The 20,078-nt window shown below is 34.0% G+C and overlaps 1 protein-coding gene across 1 annotated transcript; it reads left to right on the forward strand.

Moving 5' to 3' along the window:
• Positions 1-3,455: 3,455 nt before the first annotated feature.
• On the forward strand, positions 3,456-4,703 carry LOC141600565 (uncharacterized). Its single transcript, XM_074420807.1, has 5 exons — positions 3,456-3,660; positions 3,940-4,052; positions 4,126-4,238; positions 4,330-4,433; positions 4,510-4,703. Exons 1-5 carry the CDS (start codon positions 3,534-3,536, stop codon positions 4,701-4,703), a joined length of 651 nt encoding a protein of 216 aa, XP_074276908.1. The 5' UTR covers positions 3,456-3,533.
• Positions 4,704-20,078: the final 15,375 nt, after the last annotated feature.

Below are 20,078 nucleotides of genomic sequence, written 5' to 3' on the forward strand. Positions count from 1 at the left end.
GGGTGTGAGGTTTAGATTTAGTAATATGGTGGCTATACGGTGAATAGGGGTGAACAAAAAGTGGCTCGGACTGGTAAGCCGGACCAATTCGGGCCGTCCGGCCCGGTCCGGTCCAGAGCGGATACATACCAATCCGGTCTCCGGGTCCCAAAAAATATGGTGACCGGTCTCCGGTCTGGTCCCCATTAAAAAAAAAACTTAATTTGCCTTGTAAAGTGGTACCGGTCCGGTCCAAACCCGATAAAAACCGGACCTAAAGGGTTCCGATCCGGGTCCCCCTCTAACAAGTCCGGTCCACGGGTTTGATGATTAGCCGGTCTGCGGATTCATCCGATCCGGTCCGATTTGGTTCGGTTTTGGACCGGTGAAACACCCCTAACAGTGAAGCACGGGTGAGGTTGGTAAGGTGCTAACGTCAAGTGTTGTATTGTAGGCCCCAACGGTTATGTAGGATGCGCGATAGAAGGTGGATAGTCAAAGTGGTGGTGGTTGATGGTGGTGTAGATGAACATGAATGGTTTTTAATATTAACAGTTCCTTTGATATACCAAATTTCTTTCTTATTGCGAGTAAGGTTGTCAGGATCGGGATTCTACTTTGAATCGAATATCGAGTGGTAGAATTAGATCGCATGATCGACTCAAAAATCGTAAGATCCTACAAATAGCTTGGATAAACAACCACGCTTCGCTTACAATGCACATTTTTTTGGTTCCATGATAATTCTAATTATATAATGTAACAATTATCTTCAACTGCATGTGGTAATTTAAAAGTTTTTATATCGTTTAAAATGTATTTACTTAAATCGTGTATCCAATGACAAAGTTATCAGATACACTTATGAAGCAAACAAGATCATTATACTCCCTCATTTGCATTTTTATTGCCCATTTTTCCCTCGTAATCTCTCCTAAATCAATCGTCCATTTATATTTTTAGTAAAGATATTTAATGAATCTCTAATGTTATCCTTGATATTTTTTTTTTTTTTGAAAGAAAGGATCAATTCATTAATAAATAGTCATACGACATCTACAACATGTGTCAAATTTGACCGAAAACAACTCGACTAGAACCAAATAAAATAAAATCTCGTTCAAAGAAAGATCTGTAAACTTGAATTGCTCCAAAACACATCCTCTATCATATCACCGCAAACAGCTTTTCACAAGAGGATTATAGAATCTCGAGCCTTGACGAGAGACGATTTCATCTGACCAAATTCAGTGCAACCAACAAATCGACAACATATGTAATACCATATAACGATCCATTACGAAACTGATCTTCCGCATCTTCACCATACGAGGAACGACCAAGACGCTCTTATCTATATTTCCAATAGAACTAAAACCTAGAAAGACAAGGACTGGAAAAACTCCGAAAATAGAGACGGACAAACGGATCTCACCAAAAGGGAGACTTTTATTGATATTTTAATTACTCTCCTAAACTTACATTAATCGTCTTCCTTTTTCTTTAATTTAATGGCTAAACCGCGAAACTTGTAATTTTGAATATTTACCTTAGGCAGTGTTTGGAAATTCAGAATTGATTTCATTTTCATGATTTTAATTGTAGAAATCAAAGATGTTTGAATTCAATAGAGATCATCTGTCCCATTTCGTGTCCCATCTTGTGTCCCATCACTTCTGATGATGACACATAAACACTTTGTTATTTATTATTGCCATTTTTATCCTTTGAAGTATGATGTGTCAAGATCTTAAGGTAATGAGACATAAGATGAGACATAAAAATGGGACATGTGATCTTAACTCGTTTGAATTCAATTGCAAAACCAATTCCAAAAATTCGTTTGCATATCACATAGAATTCCATTCTGGATTTCAGTTTCTCAATGGTATTTGAGAACCCATGGAATTGAAATTGAAATTGGGTGGGTCGGTATGGGTCGAAGTCGCCAAAATCATTTTTGTATTTTTTTAATTAGGAAAAAATAAATCTTGTGATGGAAAATATTTGCGATTAAAAAAAATCATAAATAAAAATATTGCGATATATCTTACGTCAAAAAAAAAAATGTGATCAAGTAGTGATAAAATTGAAATGACTATTATTATATTGTAGGAATTTAAGAGTGCAAAATTTTACTTAGGTTGGAATTGATTATGAATTTGGTCCAATTCCAAATTGATGGGGCATATTCTGCACCCGCTGACCGAGTCAACATATTGAGCAAGGTCAAAGCCAAAAGACAGCAAGTCAACACATTAGACAGCCTAACCGACGCAGCCTGTCGGCCTGTCACTTGGGTCTCGGCTAGGCAACCAGCCAGCCGGGAGACATTTCCGCGTACTCATATCCAAGACCCCTCGGCATGGAGTCAACCAGGCCGGCCCGGCTGCCATGGGTCCCTCGGCCGAGGGTAGAACGATCTTTTCCACCGCTTTCGCCACTTGGCCACTACGTGACAAAAGGTGAAAGTCTATAAATACTCCACTTCTCTCATTGAGAAAAGGATCCAAAAATATAACCTAAACATCTCATAATCTGGTATAAACTCCCTTAACTCTCTACAACATACTTTGCCAAGTAACACACAACTTAATTCCTTTAAGTTTACTGACTTGAGCGTCGGAGTGAGTACGCTCGGTACCAAGCCGAGCCCTCAGTTTGTTCATTGTTTCAGGAGAGGCCGAAAGGAAGAGTCAAGCAAAGTCATCATTCAACAAAGCTTACGTGGTAACAACACTGGTCCGAATCACACCCGGAACACAAATTTTATGGGGTTTCAGGGCTTGAAATGTCTCATTTCCGGAATTCAAATTCAATTGTAAGTTCCCAAACACACCATTAAAATCATTCCCAAGAAAGATGAAAAAGAACAATAAAAGTATAACCGGGGGAGTATTTCACAACTTAATATCTAGATTATTGATCATTGAAAATCGGTTCAAATTAAAAGTCGTAACTACTTTATCGTAAACAATGTGTTCTAATTCTCCCTACCCTCGGTTAATTTGAAACGGTACTTTTCTTGTCAGTTTTAGCTGTTAAACGAGTCCATTTTCTCTCCATTTGCTAAAAAGAAAGGGAGAGGCAAGTTCCTATCAATGGGCTAGATCACATTTTAACAACATCTAACAGTTCTAAATTTATGAATAAAAATAAAGGAAAATGAGGGTAAAAAAGGAAATAATTATTTAAATAGATTGTCAGAGGAAATTGAGAGAAAGGAAATGGAGACCGTCCAAGCATATAGAATTTTATAAAGAATAACAACATAAATTTCAAGTATTAATTAGCCATAAGTCCGTAACTATTAACCAATAAACGTGTCTTATATTCAGACCCTAACCCGACTTATTTGAAAGCTTGAGGGTATGCCAACCCGCTGAACTATTAACCAATAAACGTATCCCATATTCAGACCTTGACCCGACTGTAACTAACAAGTAACAACTAGTTTGAGCAAAGGTCGGTTTGTTTTTCCACTCTCATAAAATACATAAGCCGAACACTCAACCCTAACTCCTTGCTTCTGCTGTTGGAAAATCAAAGAATCAATGGCGAAAAACAAAAGAAAATCAATGGCGGAGGATATTCATCTTAAAAAACTACCACGAATCGACGAAGACGAAGAATTCGTCGATACCGAACCCTTGTCTCTCCCCGGGCAGCCTTTAAAATTTGGTGCTTCTATATAAATCGAATCAAAATATTTTTCCCGTCAATTGTTTATATAATCAGGGCCGACAAATAAAAGACCGTTTAAGGCCTCATATAATAGAATTTTTATAGTAGATGGGACTCGAATATGGACATTTATTTATTTAACTACTAAATTTGACTTCAAAAAGTTTGGGATGCTGGGAGCGGTTTTGAAAACGTTTTGAACTTGCTATGAGACGACCCTGCTTATAATTACGAGAGTTGTTCTCTTTTAATTTGGTGTTCATTGAATTCCTGCAGAAAAGAAAAATGGGTTGTGCTTCATTGTGAAGAAGGAATATGTCAAATCGAGATCTAAATTCTTCAACAGGATTCATATACATGATTCTAAGTTGTTATTAAATCAAAAGCAGGTCAGTATAACTTCGTGCTAATACCGTTATTTAGTAGTTAATTGTATGCTGAATAATGTGAGATTTTGCACAGGATAAGGTAAACCGTTTTGCTGTACGTGTAGAACGATGCAATGCGAGTTTTCTCGAGTTTTTTAGTGGACCCGCTGTTTTTCGTGCTGTTCAGTCTAAAGCTGTTGCATTAAGGTATACAGATGTCTGTTCATAAATTATACTATGCGACAGTCGTATAATGCGACAACAGAAAAACTGAATTCAGGTTTTGGCAATTCTGCAGCTATAGTCAATTGTTGAAGGATATTCAGACTGCAATGCAATCTCAGCTCGCTGCTACACAACATTTATTTAAATTACTAACGAGACATATGGTTGTCAGACGCCGTAAGTGTTCCCTCATCATGGCAGCGTCTTTGATCTTCCTGAAGCGTGACTTAAATCCGCATTTATAATTCTACAGAGAAAAATGTTTGCCTGAATGAGATTGACAAGCAAACTGCTGATGTCGATGGTGATGTTAATGTGGAAGATTTAGACTTGACAGATCCTCGTCTGATTTCCATATTCAGGGAAAAGCATCAGGCGATGATAAATCTAAGTCGGGTACATATCTCCGCTTTCAGTAAATTAAAGGCTTTAACATCAGAGCCGTAATCCCAAAATGATTTGTGGTCGTCTGTTGGACTGTTGATGTGAGATTTTTTGTTCAGGAAGCGGTGAAAAAGATGAATGAAATACAAGACTGTTTCAGCGTGTTTCATAGTTGTCCAACAGATTTTGTTTCTCGTACTCTTCTTACCATCCGCGTTGTCCCAAGGTACGTATGCCATATCTTTTGGATTGAAATGATCGATCTTTAAAAGAAGAGGGACAACATATCTGACGATATGAAGTGGTAAAATTCTACAGGTACCATAAACTTTTGAGTGAAATCGACAAGGCGAGGAGAAGTCAGAAAGCTGGGTTGGTTAAAATAAAGGACCTCCTGGCTCCTGCGCAAGGAGAAGAGCAAGCAAGAGTCATCTCTCAAGTAGTTCAGTAGATGAGATTTTATATTAGCTCATTGGAGTATTACGGTGTATTAAATTAATTAGGGCGAAAGTGGTAAACAACACCCTTGAATAACAAACAACCTGATATTTAATATCATGAATGTAAAATAATGATCTTATGTCTTACAGAGTATGATTTTACAACTTTATTATTGTCAACGATATATTTAGCATAAGCGAACTATTACGATGACGTGTTTGGAAAAAATTTCGTACGATGGAATGCTCCCCCACATGGCTGGATTTTACTAAACACGGATGGTGCGTCTAAAGGGAATCCAGGCCCTGCGGGTTGTGGAGGAATCTTTATGGACGAGTCGGGAAATTTTCGTGCGAGGCAACTCGGGTTTCGCAAAGTACTTGTCCACATGGACAACTCATCGTGTGTGGATCTCATTCATCGTCGTCAGTTGTTAAGTAATAGCCTCCGACCTCTGGTACAACGTTGTATCAATCTCATAAATTTGGAGCACTGGACCGTTAAAGTCGAACACGTATTTAGTGAGGCTAATCGTGCAGCGGATTGGATGGGTAATGCCGGAATTACTTCTGCACCGACCACAACCTTTTTCGACATCCCTCCAGATGGCATCCGTACGATTCTTCGAGAAGATGTTCTTGGGGTAGCTATTCCCCGCTTAATTGCTATTTATACGGTTTTTGTATGGTGCTTTGCCCGTCTTTAGTACCAAAAAAAATGATGTGTTTGGAAAAATAACATATTTTGAAATATATTTTTAGCATAAGCCAACTATTACGATGATGTGTTTAGAAAAATAACATATTTCGAAAACCACATTAAACCCAGCCATTGTAATCAATAAATTCTTTAACTATTTCCAAAATTAAAATTAAATCTCACAATTGGGATGATAATTATTTTAGTCTATACTAAGTGCATCGAATAGACACTCAATCTATTTATATACTCGTACTTCACGTAATGTTTAAGAATTTTAAGTTTTTCTTAATGGTACCCCTCGGCCTTTTCATTTTCCCATCAACGGTACCTTTTTTTTTTGAACTCGTGGTCGAGAGCTCAAATTTTTTGGATAAAATAAACTTTGACCGACACATAACTCCTACTTATGAGTTCATAAAACGGCGATAGTTTTTTTCAAACACATTGTCTCTATGAGAAATTAGGTTTAAAAAAAAAATACGTATTGTTTTCCTCGTAGCCTGATGTTATGCCTAGTTAAAGATTTAAAATAAGAATGGAAATCGAACCGAAACATGAAATGTCCGACATATTAAAATCGACCTAAAACCCTAAATGATCCAACCATTACCCGAAAATGTGTCGCACCCGAACTAACCCGTTTGTCAGGTCTAGTCTTAAGTTTAAGTCGAATATACCCATCCTAAATAAGAATTTGGGCTAAAACGGGTCGTATATTCAATGCGGCCCAACTATATGATCGACTATATCTCAAGTACTTCATATTCACTAGATGGGAGTCTATATAAGCTCACTCGGTGTATATAAAACTAGTTACTGGCTATATAACTTTTTAAATGTAGCTAGCGTTTAATACTTAAATAATTTGTGTTTAGCAATATATCTATGTTTTTGTATTATGTTTTTTATCTTACGTGTGATCCTTAACTTATTTTAAAGCTAGAACGAATATGTCAGTTTTAAACGAAAATTCGTGAAATATGATCTTATACTGTATTATGAGTTCAAATTCAGTGGGCGGCCCAGAATTTCTCGCGGACAAAAGCTAACCCTGAGTAAAATCTAACCGAATTTAAATCATGATATAAATATACGAAAATTACGGCTTCAACTTAGAATGAATTTTGCTATAAAATCAATTAAATTTTCGACGGGATGAATCACTTACACACACCACACAAATCAATCAATGAAAATAAGATAGAAGAACAATCCCTAATTATATTGGAGAATATTACTGTATACATACAATATAATATATTAGGAATAAACTCTTTATATGTAGCTTATAGTTGATACAATTTAGATCTCGGTGTAAAGATTTGATATACTTATGATTGATAATAATAATTACAATTTACAATCCCCCTTATACTAAAAGAATAAGAAATCTTAAAGTTTTCCCGCCTAAATGAATTACTCTATAATTGGGCTTTGGGCTTCATTTTTTCATGCTTATAACTAGGCCATATTGATTTAACTGCATACAAAAAATAATTCTATGTCATTTAAAATAGGGATATTATTTTTTCAACTTGCATAGACAAATTAATAGAATATTCTTATTTTGTTACATGGATGAAACTGCACTAATTATACGTATGATGGATAGAAATATTTTTCTACTATTATTTTTAAAACTAAATATGATGGTTCCGAACACTTTTTTTAGCAAACACTTTCTAATTAATTCTAAAGTTTTGTCTTTTGATACAAGCGTACTATAAGTTAAGAATATTCATAGATTGTTTACTTCTAAAAAGAAAAGTTTACACTATGTAAAACATTTAAACATTGGTTAATTTTACAAGTTAACAGTATTGAATGTTCTCTTTTCTACCTCTTAATACAAAATATTACTAATATTAAATTTCATAGTTAAATTTCAAGGGAGGTTAAATACCAGTAATATAATTATAAAATTCTCTAATATCCCTATTTAAAAACCGCGCGAATGCGCGGGATCTATACTAGTTTGATAATAATTACAATTACAATTGAAGTGATACATATTTGAACATATAAACAAACTACCTAAAATACAAAGATACTAGCTTGATTTTAGGAGAAATATAAGGAAAAGATTTGAAGTATGATTATAAGGAGAAATATAATCATTCCCTTAATTGTAGTGTTGATTGTTGACTATGATATATTGTTGATGATACTCGGGAGTACTATAAATATGGTGCCAATATAATCACTCGAGTGGAATTATCAACAATAACCACAAATTTGGAGATTCTGTTGATTTCCCTCCTTCCAATTTCTTGTTCGATTTCCGATTCCTAAAGTATTTTTCTTCCTTTAATTTATTTCAAACATCGTTTTCAATTTGATTTCTGTAATTTTTACTATATCAATCTCCAAAATTCTACTAAATTTCTCTTATACCAACTGATGTCTCGCCTTTGATTATCAATTTTGACCGGCTATTCGCTACCATGCTCAGAGATCTCTATTTATCCGGTACCCGATTAGATATGCGTTCCATGGACATCCTCGCTTTTTGTTACGGTGTCTTAGGCCGTTTTGGTTTCGGGTATTTTGCCAAGATCCATAAACTTGGGTACCCCTTGTTTTATCTACCACCATTTTCAATGGTCTTATTTATAATGATGTCCCATTTAGAGATTCGGTTCTTACTCTTACTCGTACGTCGTAAGTAACCTCCGCCCTATTTTTGACACTAGCATCCTTGAGCTTGCCATAATACCTAAGGGAATGACACCTAGCACAAACTACAGGCTTTTCATGGTTTAATGAAGGCCCTTTTTTGAAGACGAAATGATTAATGAATCACAAGTTATCATGTGAATTATGATTGGATAAAGTGTAAATTACTTTTATTATGATAATTCTCTGTTTTGAGTAATTCCGCAATGTATTTGGTACAACATTCTGGTACTATGAACCTGGTTTTTGATCTCCTATCTGAAAATTGATACCAAATCTTAAAACATGTTCCCTTTGTTCCATTTAATTGCATACGTTTTCAGAATATAATGAAATTGATTAAACGAAGTAAGCGAAAGGGATACAATTATCAAGACTCACGAGTCACGATACAATTATCGTGGATACATGGTCAATGAAGATTTACCACTAGTTTTTGTCAATTGTTCGTATAATCAGGGCCGTCCGATAAATCTAAGAACCTAGTTTTAAAAGAACGTTTGAGGGCGCATGTAATTGAAAAACCTAATTTTTATAGTAGATGACACTCGAATATGGACATTTAGCTACTAAATTGTCCCTCCAATAAATTTAAGAGACCTCGTTTTAAAAAAACTTTTGAGGGCGCATGTAATTGAAAAACTTAAGGCCGTCCGATAAATTTAAAGATTTTCTTAATTTGTTCGTATAATATGGACATTTAGCTACTAAATTAACCGTCCGATAAATTTAAGGATTTTCTTAATTTGTAATTTCAGATCTACTGGACCTCTATAATTCCGTGGCCCTGTACGACCTCACTGGGCTAAAAACCGATCCTGAGTAAAACGTAACAGAATTTACATCCTGACCTAATATACGAAATTACATCCTGATCTACTTTTGCTATAAATTCAAGTAATTCCACACTAATCAATCAAATAAGATAGAAGAAAAAAACCCTAGTTACCACAAATTAGGGGATTTCCTTCCAATTTCTTATTCAATCTCGGATTTCTAAAATATTTTTTCCTTTTAATTTATTTCAACATCATTTTTAATGGCCTTATTCATAATGATGTCCTTTGATTATCGATTTTGTACCCGATCGGATATGCGTTCCATGGGAATACTCGCTATTTGTTATTTGCCACCATTTTTAATGGCCTTATTCATAATGATGTCGATAATAGGGGTGTTGAAATTTGACGTTATCATGTACAACACCATTATCGATAGTCTTTGCAAAGATATGGACAGCCTTTGTAAAGACAAAGTTTCAACACATTGGAGCCTTTGAAGATCCCTGCTCCAAAAAGGGTTGCATTTAAACCAAATCCGCACATTGGAGATGATGGTGCAAAAAGAACAACTGCAAATCAAAAGAACAGCAAATTCGGCAAATTAGCCGCCTAGCCTGAAGAGGCGGTCAAGGTCCTGAACTTCCTAAGAAGTCCAATAGTCTATGTAAGGACCGTTTGAAATCAAACCGAATGTAGTCACCTATTTTTAGCTTTATTAGACCAAGCTTAATATTTTGATTTAAGGATATGCTTAAGTTAAAGAATTATGATAATGCTCTTTTAACATATTGCAAGAAATGTTTTGGTTGTGTACATTTGGATTGGATTGGCACGAAAACACGGTTTTTGATCTCCTATCAGTAGTTTGGTACCAAATCTTGAAACATGTTTCCTTTATTCCATTTGATTGCATACGTAAATGAAGTATAATACAATGAGAAAAGATGTTTGTAAAAGCGGTCTTATGGATACGGTTATTGAGCGCCTAAACAAATGAAGCGAAATGGATGCTCTTATGGCATGGTCGCTCACGATACAATCATCAAGATTCAAGGATACATCATACATGGTCAATAAAGATTTGCCAAATGCATCATATTATTAATGGTTAAGCTAAAGCTAGCACTCTTTGGTTGTTACTTGATGATGATTTATGGAATTATTATCCGAGTAGGTCTCCTGAGAGATGGTCTCTTAATAAGCTTTATTGAGAGACCATTCTACAATTTTAAGAAAAAGTGGTACTAAACCTAATAAAATAGGTACAAATCATGATTAAAGATAAAATGGGTACGTTTATTATGTAAATAGGTACAAAAGTATTATGATACGATCAACAACAAAAAGGGTACGAAATATAAATAAAAGGGTACAAAAGCGAAGATGTTACGGTTACACTTGGTGTAAGGAATCTTCTGTACACCACTAATAAAATTTGAACATGTGGCGGATTCTATTACTTAATTATGGAAGGGATTTGGAGGGAGATATAAGAAGAGTAGAGGGAAAAATATTAGAAATTTATTAATAATTGTGAATTATATTTACCAAAATTAAAGATATACATAATCTTATCATATCTTTCAAAATATTCTACACCATAATAATTTCGGTTACATTTTATTTTACAAAAAAAAAAATGTACAGAGTATTGTATAAGTATTATTCTTTTAATCATCTAGTTTTAATTAGATTTTTTTTTTGTAAAATTTAATATACAAAGAACACAGTAATGATATATTGAAGATGTAGAAAACACGGGTGCTTATGTATAAGCTTAACGAATAACGATTGTAGAAAACAGACCCTTTTAATTTCTTATTACTTGAATTAAATGAGATTTGCTTCAGGTAGATATAGTGGTACAATATTTTTGGTCAAATGGGACTTAATGAATAACTAATCTCTTTGTCGCCAGTGCGCCGATGGCGGTGCCTGGCGGGAAGCTGGTGGTGTTGGTATAGGTTAGTTGTATAAGGGGCCGTTGGCAAGCACAAAAAAAAAATAAGGGGTTGTTGGTAGGAAAATAAAAACGTAAAATAACATATTACATTGCATATTTGGGAGAAGATAATCAATAAAATAAAAATGTATCATGTAATAACTATAAAAGAAAAAATAAATTATTAAGATGATAAGATATACAGTATTATCATATTTTGGTAGAAAGAAATCAATAACATATTTGGGAAGATAATTAAAATTTTAAATTAGATTTTTACAAATTTTACTACTAAATATAACAAAATCAAAGTTAAAAAGATTTCATCTCATACCCCACCTTTGCCATGTGTCACTACGTTACTCGTAGTGTATAGAAGATTCTATACACCGAGTGTAACCGTAGCTTTTTCCGTACAAAAGGTTGGTCTCTCAATAACTTAGTGAGAGACCGTCTTTCCAAAGTTTTAGTGTTATTATCCATATAGTTTCTCTATAAGTTTCTAAATTGACGCCTTGATGATAATTTACGCTGGGTATATATTTAAAACGTTGTCTTGTTTTTTATTTGTGTTATCAATTTATCATCAGCAAGCTTTGTCATACTCGCATTTAGAATATGGCTGTGTTATGCTCATGTATACAGTATACTTTTCTAATCCTAATATCGAATTCCTTGGTATGCCTGAAAGTGCGGAAGCTGATAGAATCATTAACATGTTGTATCCTTCCTTAATCGTCTTTGTAATATATTAGTATTATTTGTTCAAGGTACACTAATCATTGATGCTAGGTATCTATCTGCTTATCTATCAAAAACAGCATACGCATAATTTGTAAAGGTTGAAGGCCTAATTATCTACAGGCAGAACCACCATTGGGCTTGGCGGTTTAGGTTTGTGATAAAAAACACCAGTTTAGATCCCGCGCAATGAATTATATTTATAGTATTTTTATTTTTGTATTACTTTATCAGGCTGAATTAACATCTCATTAATTTTACGTCATTATATTTTGATATGAGAAAAAAAAAAATTGAACTCTAAAATTATTCAAGAAAATTGAGTTATCTTTAACAGTAAAATAGTATTGTTATCTCATTAATTGTTCATTTTTCTCGTTAGTGTATTTTGTTTCGAGAAAAATAAAATAAAACTGAAAATTAATCCAAAAGGATTGACTAATGTGCTGAAATATATTTTTTTGAAAGTATTTTTTATACCACAAAATTAATGGTTTATAGTTTACTGTTTAGTGAAAATTATATAACTTGATGAAAAAATTAATTTTAATGAAATATATTATAATTATTAATTTTCTTATTTATTGAATTCAATTAAATTATCAGTAACTTTCTTATTTAAAAAGATGATTTTTGGAGAGAAAATTGATAACTTCACTTATTTTTTTTAGTAGATAGGGAATTAAACCATTATTTGGAAAATATCTTTATACCCCCCAGAATTTCGCGACCCTGAGTAAAAGCTTAACAGGGTTTACTATTATGAATAATCATATCTCCTATATTAAGCAACAAATTAATTGATTTTAATTGATTAGCTGTGTATATAATATCCCTTGATTTAAGCCTTAATTATAGCTATTATTATTATTATGTTCATACTGGATATTCATTATTCATACTGGACGTATCTTATGTAATCTATGTATAAATAGTCCTACCCTATGTAAAAACTTCATCAAGCCAATAAAATATACTCCGTAGTACATTCTTTTCATTTACATCTTGACCTAACATTCGAAAATTAGCTGTGTATATAATATCCCAATGTCTTAATTCAACTTCCTATTTCTAAACTATTTTCTCCTTTTAATTTATTTGTTTCCAATTTGATTTCCGTAATTTTTACTATATCAATCTCCAAATTCTACTAAATTTTTCTTATACTAACTCTCTGGCCTTTGAATTTTGATCATCGATTTTGACCGTCTCGCTGCCATGATCAGAGGTCTCGATTTATCCGTTACCCCATCGGATATGGGTTCCATGGGCAACCTCGCTATTTGTTACTGTGTCTTAGGCCGTTTTGGTTTCGTTTTTTTTGCCAAGATCCGTAAACTTGGGTACCCATTTGAGTATTTTTAAGTTTTATTTACCACCATTTTCAATGGTCTTATTCATAATGATGTCTGTCCCAATGCTTTTAATTCCTTGGTAGTATTGTTGAACTATATGTCATTCTTTTACCTTCAGCTTAGGTTATTGTCTACCATTTTTTCTCAATCGCAAAAATGGTAGACAATAACCTAGAGCTGAAGGTAAAAGAATGACATATAGTTCAACAATACTACCAAGGAATTAAAAGCATTGGGACAGACATCATTATGAATAAGACCATTTTTTCTCAATCGCAAAAATTCCCTGCACTGAAATCTAGACCAGCACCTGCACATTGGAGACGTTTCACGGTTCAATTTGATGGAGGGATTTGGGGAATGACACCTAGCACAAACAACAAGCTTTTCACGGTTCAATGGAGGCATTGGCGTGGTTCCTTAAACTCATTGAGAATGTTCTTTTTGAGGAAGATTAATGCGAAACTTGTAATTAGGATTCATAGGACCCTAGCTAGGGTTGCACACTATAACATGTTGGTTGACAGAATGATTGACGAATCACATGTTATAATGCGAATTACTTGTAGTTGTAGCTTTATTAGACATAATGCAAGGAAATGTTTTCAGTAATTCCGCAATGTAGTTGTTGTTGTTGTAACCGTCCAACTTGTGCATTAGTAGTTTGGTTGTGCAAATTCGATTGCATACAATTTCAGAATAGACTTTACATATATTTTGGTAAACTTATACAATCAAATGGATTAAATGTAAAATAATACAATGAGGAAAAATCGTTGTAAAAGGGGTTTTATGACTTTACATGTATTGTCGTAAACTTATACACTCACGATACAATTACCAAGGATACATGGTCAATGAAGATTTGCCAAATGCATCATATTATTAAGGGTTTTTCTAAGATTTGCCCTTAGAGCACATCTTAATAAGTTAATTAGAGAAACTTTGTTTAGAATAAATCATAAAAAATAGATATAAAAACTCACATTTATCATAATTAATGAAATATTCTCAACAAATATTCGATAATTAACTTATTAACATCTGCCCTAAGGGCACAGGTTAGAAAATCCGTATTATTAATGTTAATAGTTTAGGGTAATGCTAAATCCAACACATGATTTTACTCTTTCCAACACATTTATCCACTTTATTCCGACTCTAACCCTCTCACTTTTCACACCCCAATTGAGAGCAAGAAGCACATAAACACCAAAAAAGAAAAAACAACACCATCCCAAATTTGCTCTGACACCATCTCTGCCAACGGTCGCTACTCCGACACCATCTGCGCCGACGTCCATTTTTCCAACACCGTCTGCTCGGAAAATAACATTCAGCGTGTTTATTTATGTTCCATATGCCAAATATCGATTCAGTCTTCTTTGCCTTGGAACATGATGGAATCAATCAATATTGTGGTACAGCAATCAGTCTAAGAAATTCGCAATCCAATTTTCACTACAACTCATATCAAATTCTCAATGCAATTTAATACACTCGTTGAACACCCAGATAGACTACTCTTCTTTGATTGTCTTCTGCCTGACTACCTATATCTATGAGATTCTAAATCTGAACCCTAATTTTTTTATTTTTTACTTTTAAAAAAAAAACTTTTTATAGAAAAACATTAATTAGATCGATAAAAAGACGTGTATTAATAAAATTGTTGATAAAACAGAGGCCTTACATGCGATTTGTGTGAATTACAATCCATAATCGTCGAACTATTAACAAGTTTGTTAGGTTTTTTGAGAGGGAAAGAGAAGAACTTTTTTTTTTTTAAGACGAAGGGTAGTTATGGTATACAAGGTAGAAAGTGTGCGGGATTTAGTAAACTAGTGTGCGGGATTTAGCAATTACGATAGTTTATTGCTGTATTGCTGCGACTGACTAAAGTTTCATGTATTGCTAGGAATATTTGTGCTTAATGCCGAAATGCAAAATTTATAGGAAAGAGAGATCCGGCTATGCATATTTGATAAAACGCTTAATTTTTTCCTTAGTTTCTAAACCTATAAATATTTATCTTTTTTTTTTTATCCTGAAAATGAAAGGCATACCGTATTAAAATCAGAAAGTAGAAATTCCATGAGTTACAACTTAGGAGTATTATAAAATCATGAATGTAAAATAATTTATCTTATGCCTTACCTTATGATTTTACTTTATTATTGTCAATGATAAGACTTACCATTGCCAATGTAAATATTAGAAAGTTATAATTAAATATTTCAATTTTTTTCGAGGTTGTCTTATAATATTACCCTTTCGCTTTCACTAAAAACTTTTGGCCCCGTTAACTTCAAATCCGGCCTAGAATGAAGTCGTTCTGGCTTTTAAAAGTAAAATCATTTATCAAATCCAATGATATGAAATGGTAAAATTTTGTAGGTATTGTGAACTTGTGACTGATATCAATAACCCGAAGAGTACTCAGATAACAGGATTTAATAAAATTTGTGATCTGTTACGAAGATGAAGGGGTCAAGCAAGTGTCATATCAAGTACTCCGTAGTTCAGTAGATGAGATTTTATATTGGCAGATTTGGCTCACTCAGTGAGTGTATAAAACTACTTACAGGGTATATTAATAAGTTTTTGGGTTTTTCTAATATGTGCTCATAGGACACATATTAATCAGTTAAATAGAGGAGGATTTTCAAAATTATTACACTAATTATGGTAAATATGAGTTTTAACTTTAATTTATCATTAAATATTCACAAAAACATTTCCCTAATTAGATTATTATCATGTGCCCTAAGGGCACATGTTAGAAAATTCGTAAGTTTTTAAATGCAGCTATCGTTTAATTTACTATTAACTAAAAGAATAAACAATCTCTAATATTTTTCCGCTTAATTAAAGTATCCGAACTTTATGTTAAAGAATATGAGCTTTATTAGAAAGTATTGAGTTCATCCATTTACACATTAAAAACATGAACTTTAAATTAGCTCAGAAAGAATACACATAAGCTCGAATTCTTATACTTGGTTGTACCATGCTTATGGTACAACTGGATGTATAATCCTATTTGTGGATTATACATCCTATGTATCTCAGTTTTGTAGGTTTTTGAGCATTATAATAACGTAAGTTTTCGAGTTTTATTTTAAAGTTTTTGAGTTTACTATAAAGTTTCCAAGTTCAATCCCTCAAAACATTAAATTCAAATAATTACAATATACTGTAACTGAAAACATTACATATTATAGCATCTTTAATGGTAAGCAACAACTCTACTATCTTAACTTTCCACATCACATTTTTAAGTTAAAACACTTTTAAGTTACAAACTCCTCTAATGGTTAAGCTATAAGAGTTGTTGCTTAAATAAATTTATATGCATTTATTTAAGAGTAAATTATCAATTACACCCACGTCAAATACATATTTTTACGTTTACTCCCACGTCAATTTTTTTTATTAAATTACACCCAAGTTAATAGCTCAATTTACAAATTGCACCCAATATCGGAATCCGGCCAAATTTCCGTCAATTTTCAAATTTTCTGGGTAAAATATTAAAATTTGGACGACTTTGCCCTCCTTCATTCCTTTATTAAGTTGATAGTGTTTCCTCCTCCTTCATTGCCTCTTCATCCTTCTCTTCTCTCTTCCCTAATTTTATTTCCCTTCATTGTGTTCATCATCTCAAGGTAAGTCATTCCACATTATTTTATTTTCGTTAATTGTGTTCATCATCCCAAACCCAGAAATTGAAACCAGGAAATACAAACCCAGAAATTTATAACTTAATTTAATGGCAAGAGAAATCAAAAATTAAGCAACAAACAAATTTAACTTAACTAATTAACCTAGACATTATCAAAGCAAGAGAAATCAAAAATTAACCAACAAACAAATTTCAAAGAAGAGATACAAGGGCAACTTACAGATGATTAGTAAAGTGATTGATGGTGACGGATGATCAATATATCAATAATCAAGATTTAATTGCGATTTATGCGAAAATTTGGGGGAATTTGAAAGGGGAAGAATTTTGGGGAAATATTGGGAACAAATTAGGGTAAAAAGTGAAAGAGGGGGGAAAGTAAAATGAAGAGTCAGGTTGATTCTGAGTTAGAAACACGCGGGGGCATTTTCGTCACTTAATCAAGTTTTTCCCCTGAAAATGGCTCTGGGTGCAATTTATAACCTGAGCTATTAACTTGGGTGTAATTTACAAAAAAAAATTGACGTGGGAGTAAATGTAAAAATGTGCATTTGACGTGGGTGTAATTGATAATTTACTCTTTATTTAATTGGCACATATCTCTTTGTAGGTCCATTTGAGCTACTAGCTCCATAGAGCTAGTTGTTCAAACTAAGATAGTCCATGTGAAGCTCTCCAATAATGATTGAGCAACTAGCTTGAAACTTTTAGAATTTGCAAGCAAGTCTTTTTGATCAAACATTGGAGATGCTCTAATTATGTTAAATTTGAGTTTTTATGGCAAAAAAAATTAAAATATAACTTATAATTTTTAAAAACTCAGAAAAAATAAACATAAACTCAATAACGAGGTATAATATACTACATCCGACGTATGTTCCTATTTCTCACAAATTGGGCCGGTTTTAGTTGAGATTTTGTAGAAATGGGTCAAAATGTATTTGCTATGAAATTTAATTGAAATATGTGTGTATACGTTTGACATAAATAGCACAAAAATTTTATCACCTTATATAGAAAATACCCATTTCTATATTTCTATAATATTTGGTAAGCTAACGTTTAAAATACTCATACTATATCATTTTTATCATATATGTATCTTAAATATTATATTTAAGAATCTTCCACTATCACAATAATCTTTTCATCACAATATTTTAACCACAAAAAAACATATCGAGTTACAATTAAATTATATTTTATAGATTTTGTGATAGAGAATAATTAATGATAATATCTTTTACTTTCAAAATTTCTTTAAGAGTATCATCTTTCATACCACAATGCTGATAATGAAGATGAATCTTGGATAAACTTAACGCAAAAAATATTAACAATTTCTTTTATACCTCTTAATACGGAACACTATGGTCACTATCAATAGTAGATTTTACCCAATGCTTTAATTTTTAAATTCATTGTTAAATTCTCTGGTATCTTTATGTTGGGTCCCGCCCAATAAATTCTTGGTGTAATTGTCAACAAAGTTGCTGCATGGTTTTGTATTGCAAATAGTAATGCAATAGTTTCTCATGGAGAAAACATGGGACGGTGCATGTGTATGCCTAGCAATAGGTGGTTGCAATTGTTGACAATAAGAGCATGCATTGTTGGACTTGGGAGTAAGACTTCAGTGCAATTGCTTTGCTTCTCTGACAAATAGTGAAGTTGCACTTGCCTATAAAAGGACGCATACATCACTTGTTTTTGGCAGAGGGAAGGAACAAGGAGCACTCTACATCGAAATTGTAAGTGTCTTCTTGGTATTGTGCTTCACTGGAATTTGGTGGAGTATAAGGCAGGCCTTACGGTATTGGTAAGGTACTCACACAAATAAACAAGGGGTTGTGATTCGAGTAACGGTTCAACCGGGTTTGAGTGTGTGAGGCAGTATAACGGGTCTTCTCTTACAATAATTTAGAGGGTTACTCTAGGGGTATAATTGGTGGTAATTTCCAATTATACTGGTGGTCTAGAGGGTACTAGTTTGTATTCCTAAATTATTGTTGGGTCCAAATTCGGCGTGTAATTTGATACCGGTTACGTTGTACTGGCACTATCTTTATAGTGGCACTATTTTATAGTGGATTCTGTCTTTTCGGCTGGTGGGTTTTACCTCCGTCTTGGACGGTTTTGCCCTGGGTATTGACCCTAAATCTCGTCTCAACTTATTATTAGCTTGCGGTTTATTTTACTTTTACATTATATATCGATCGGTGCTTCCGTTGCGCGTGGGAGATTGGAGCTAATTTCCCAACAAGTGGTATCAGAGCCACTTCGGCTCGGTCCGAGTGGTCTGGTGGTTTGATCGGTAGGGATGTCAAATATGGGGTCTCAGTTTGGAGTACCAAAATTTGATGGTAAAAGTAGTTTCACCCTGTGGCAGAGGAGGATGAAGGATCTCCTGGTACATCTTGGCTTGGCTAGAGCCTTGAAGGGAGATGAAGGCAAGCCGGAAAAGTTGAGTGATGCCGACTGGGAGGAGGTGTGTACTAAGTGTGCTAGTACCATCGGGTTGTGCATCTCGGATTCCGTCATTAACTGTGTTCTTGACGATGACTCTCCATCGACGATATGGGAGAAATTGGAAAAGCTTTACATGGCGAAAAGCTTGACCAATAAGTTATTCTTTGAAGGTTTGATTATATCGGTTGCGGATGGACGAGGCGGAAAATCTCATTGGACATGTCAATTTGTTCAATGGACTGTTAGATGAGTTGAAGAAGATCGATGTTAAGTTTGAGGAGGAGGATAAAGCGTTGTTACTCCTCAACTCTCTCTCGGATACATACGAGACGTATGTGGATACGATTCTGTGCGGAAAGGATACCATTACCATGGAGGAAGTACAGGCGGCATTGTTGTCCTTTGATGCGAGGAAGAAGGACAAGGATGGAATGCGAAGTGACATCTCAGTGATGGTTGCTCGGGATGGGAGAGGACGATCGTCTAACAGGGATTATGGATCGAAGCATGGCAGGTCTCGGTCCAGGAACACTTCTCGGAATGATGGAGTAAAGTGTTACAAGTGTGGTGACATTGGGCACATAAGGCGGAACTGTCCTAGGAAAGATGTGCCGGATAACAATGGTGACAACAACTTGGCTGCCG

Source organism: Silene latifolia, chromosome 9 (assembly GCF_048544455.1).
Source record: "Silene latifolia isolate original U9 population chromosome 9, ASM4854445v1, whole genome shotgun sequence".
In the NCBI taxonomy this organism is placed as follows: Eukaryota; Viridiplantae; Streptophyta; class Magnoliopsida; order Caryophyllales; family Caryophyllaceae; genus Silene; species Silene latifolia.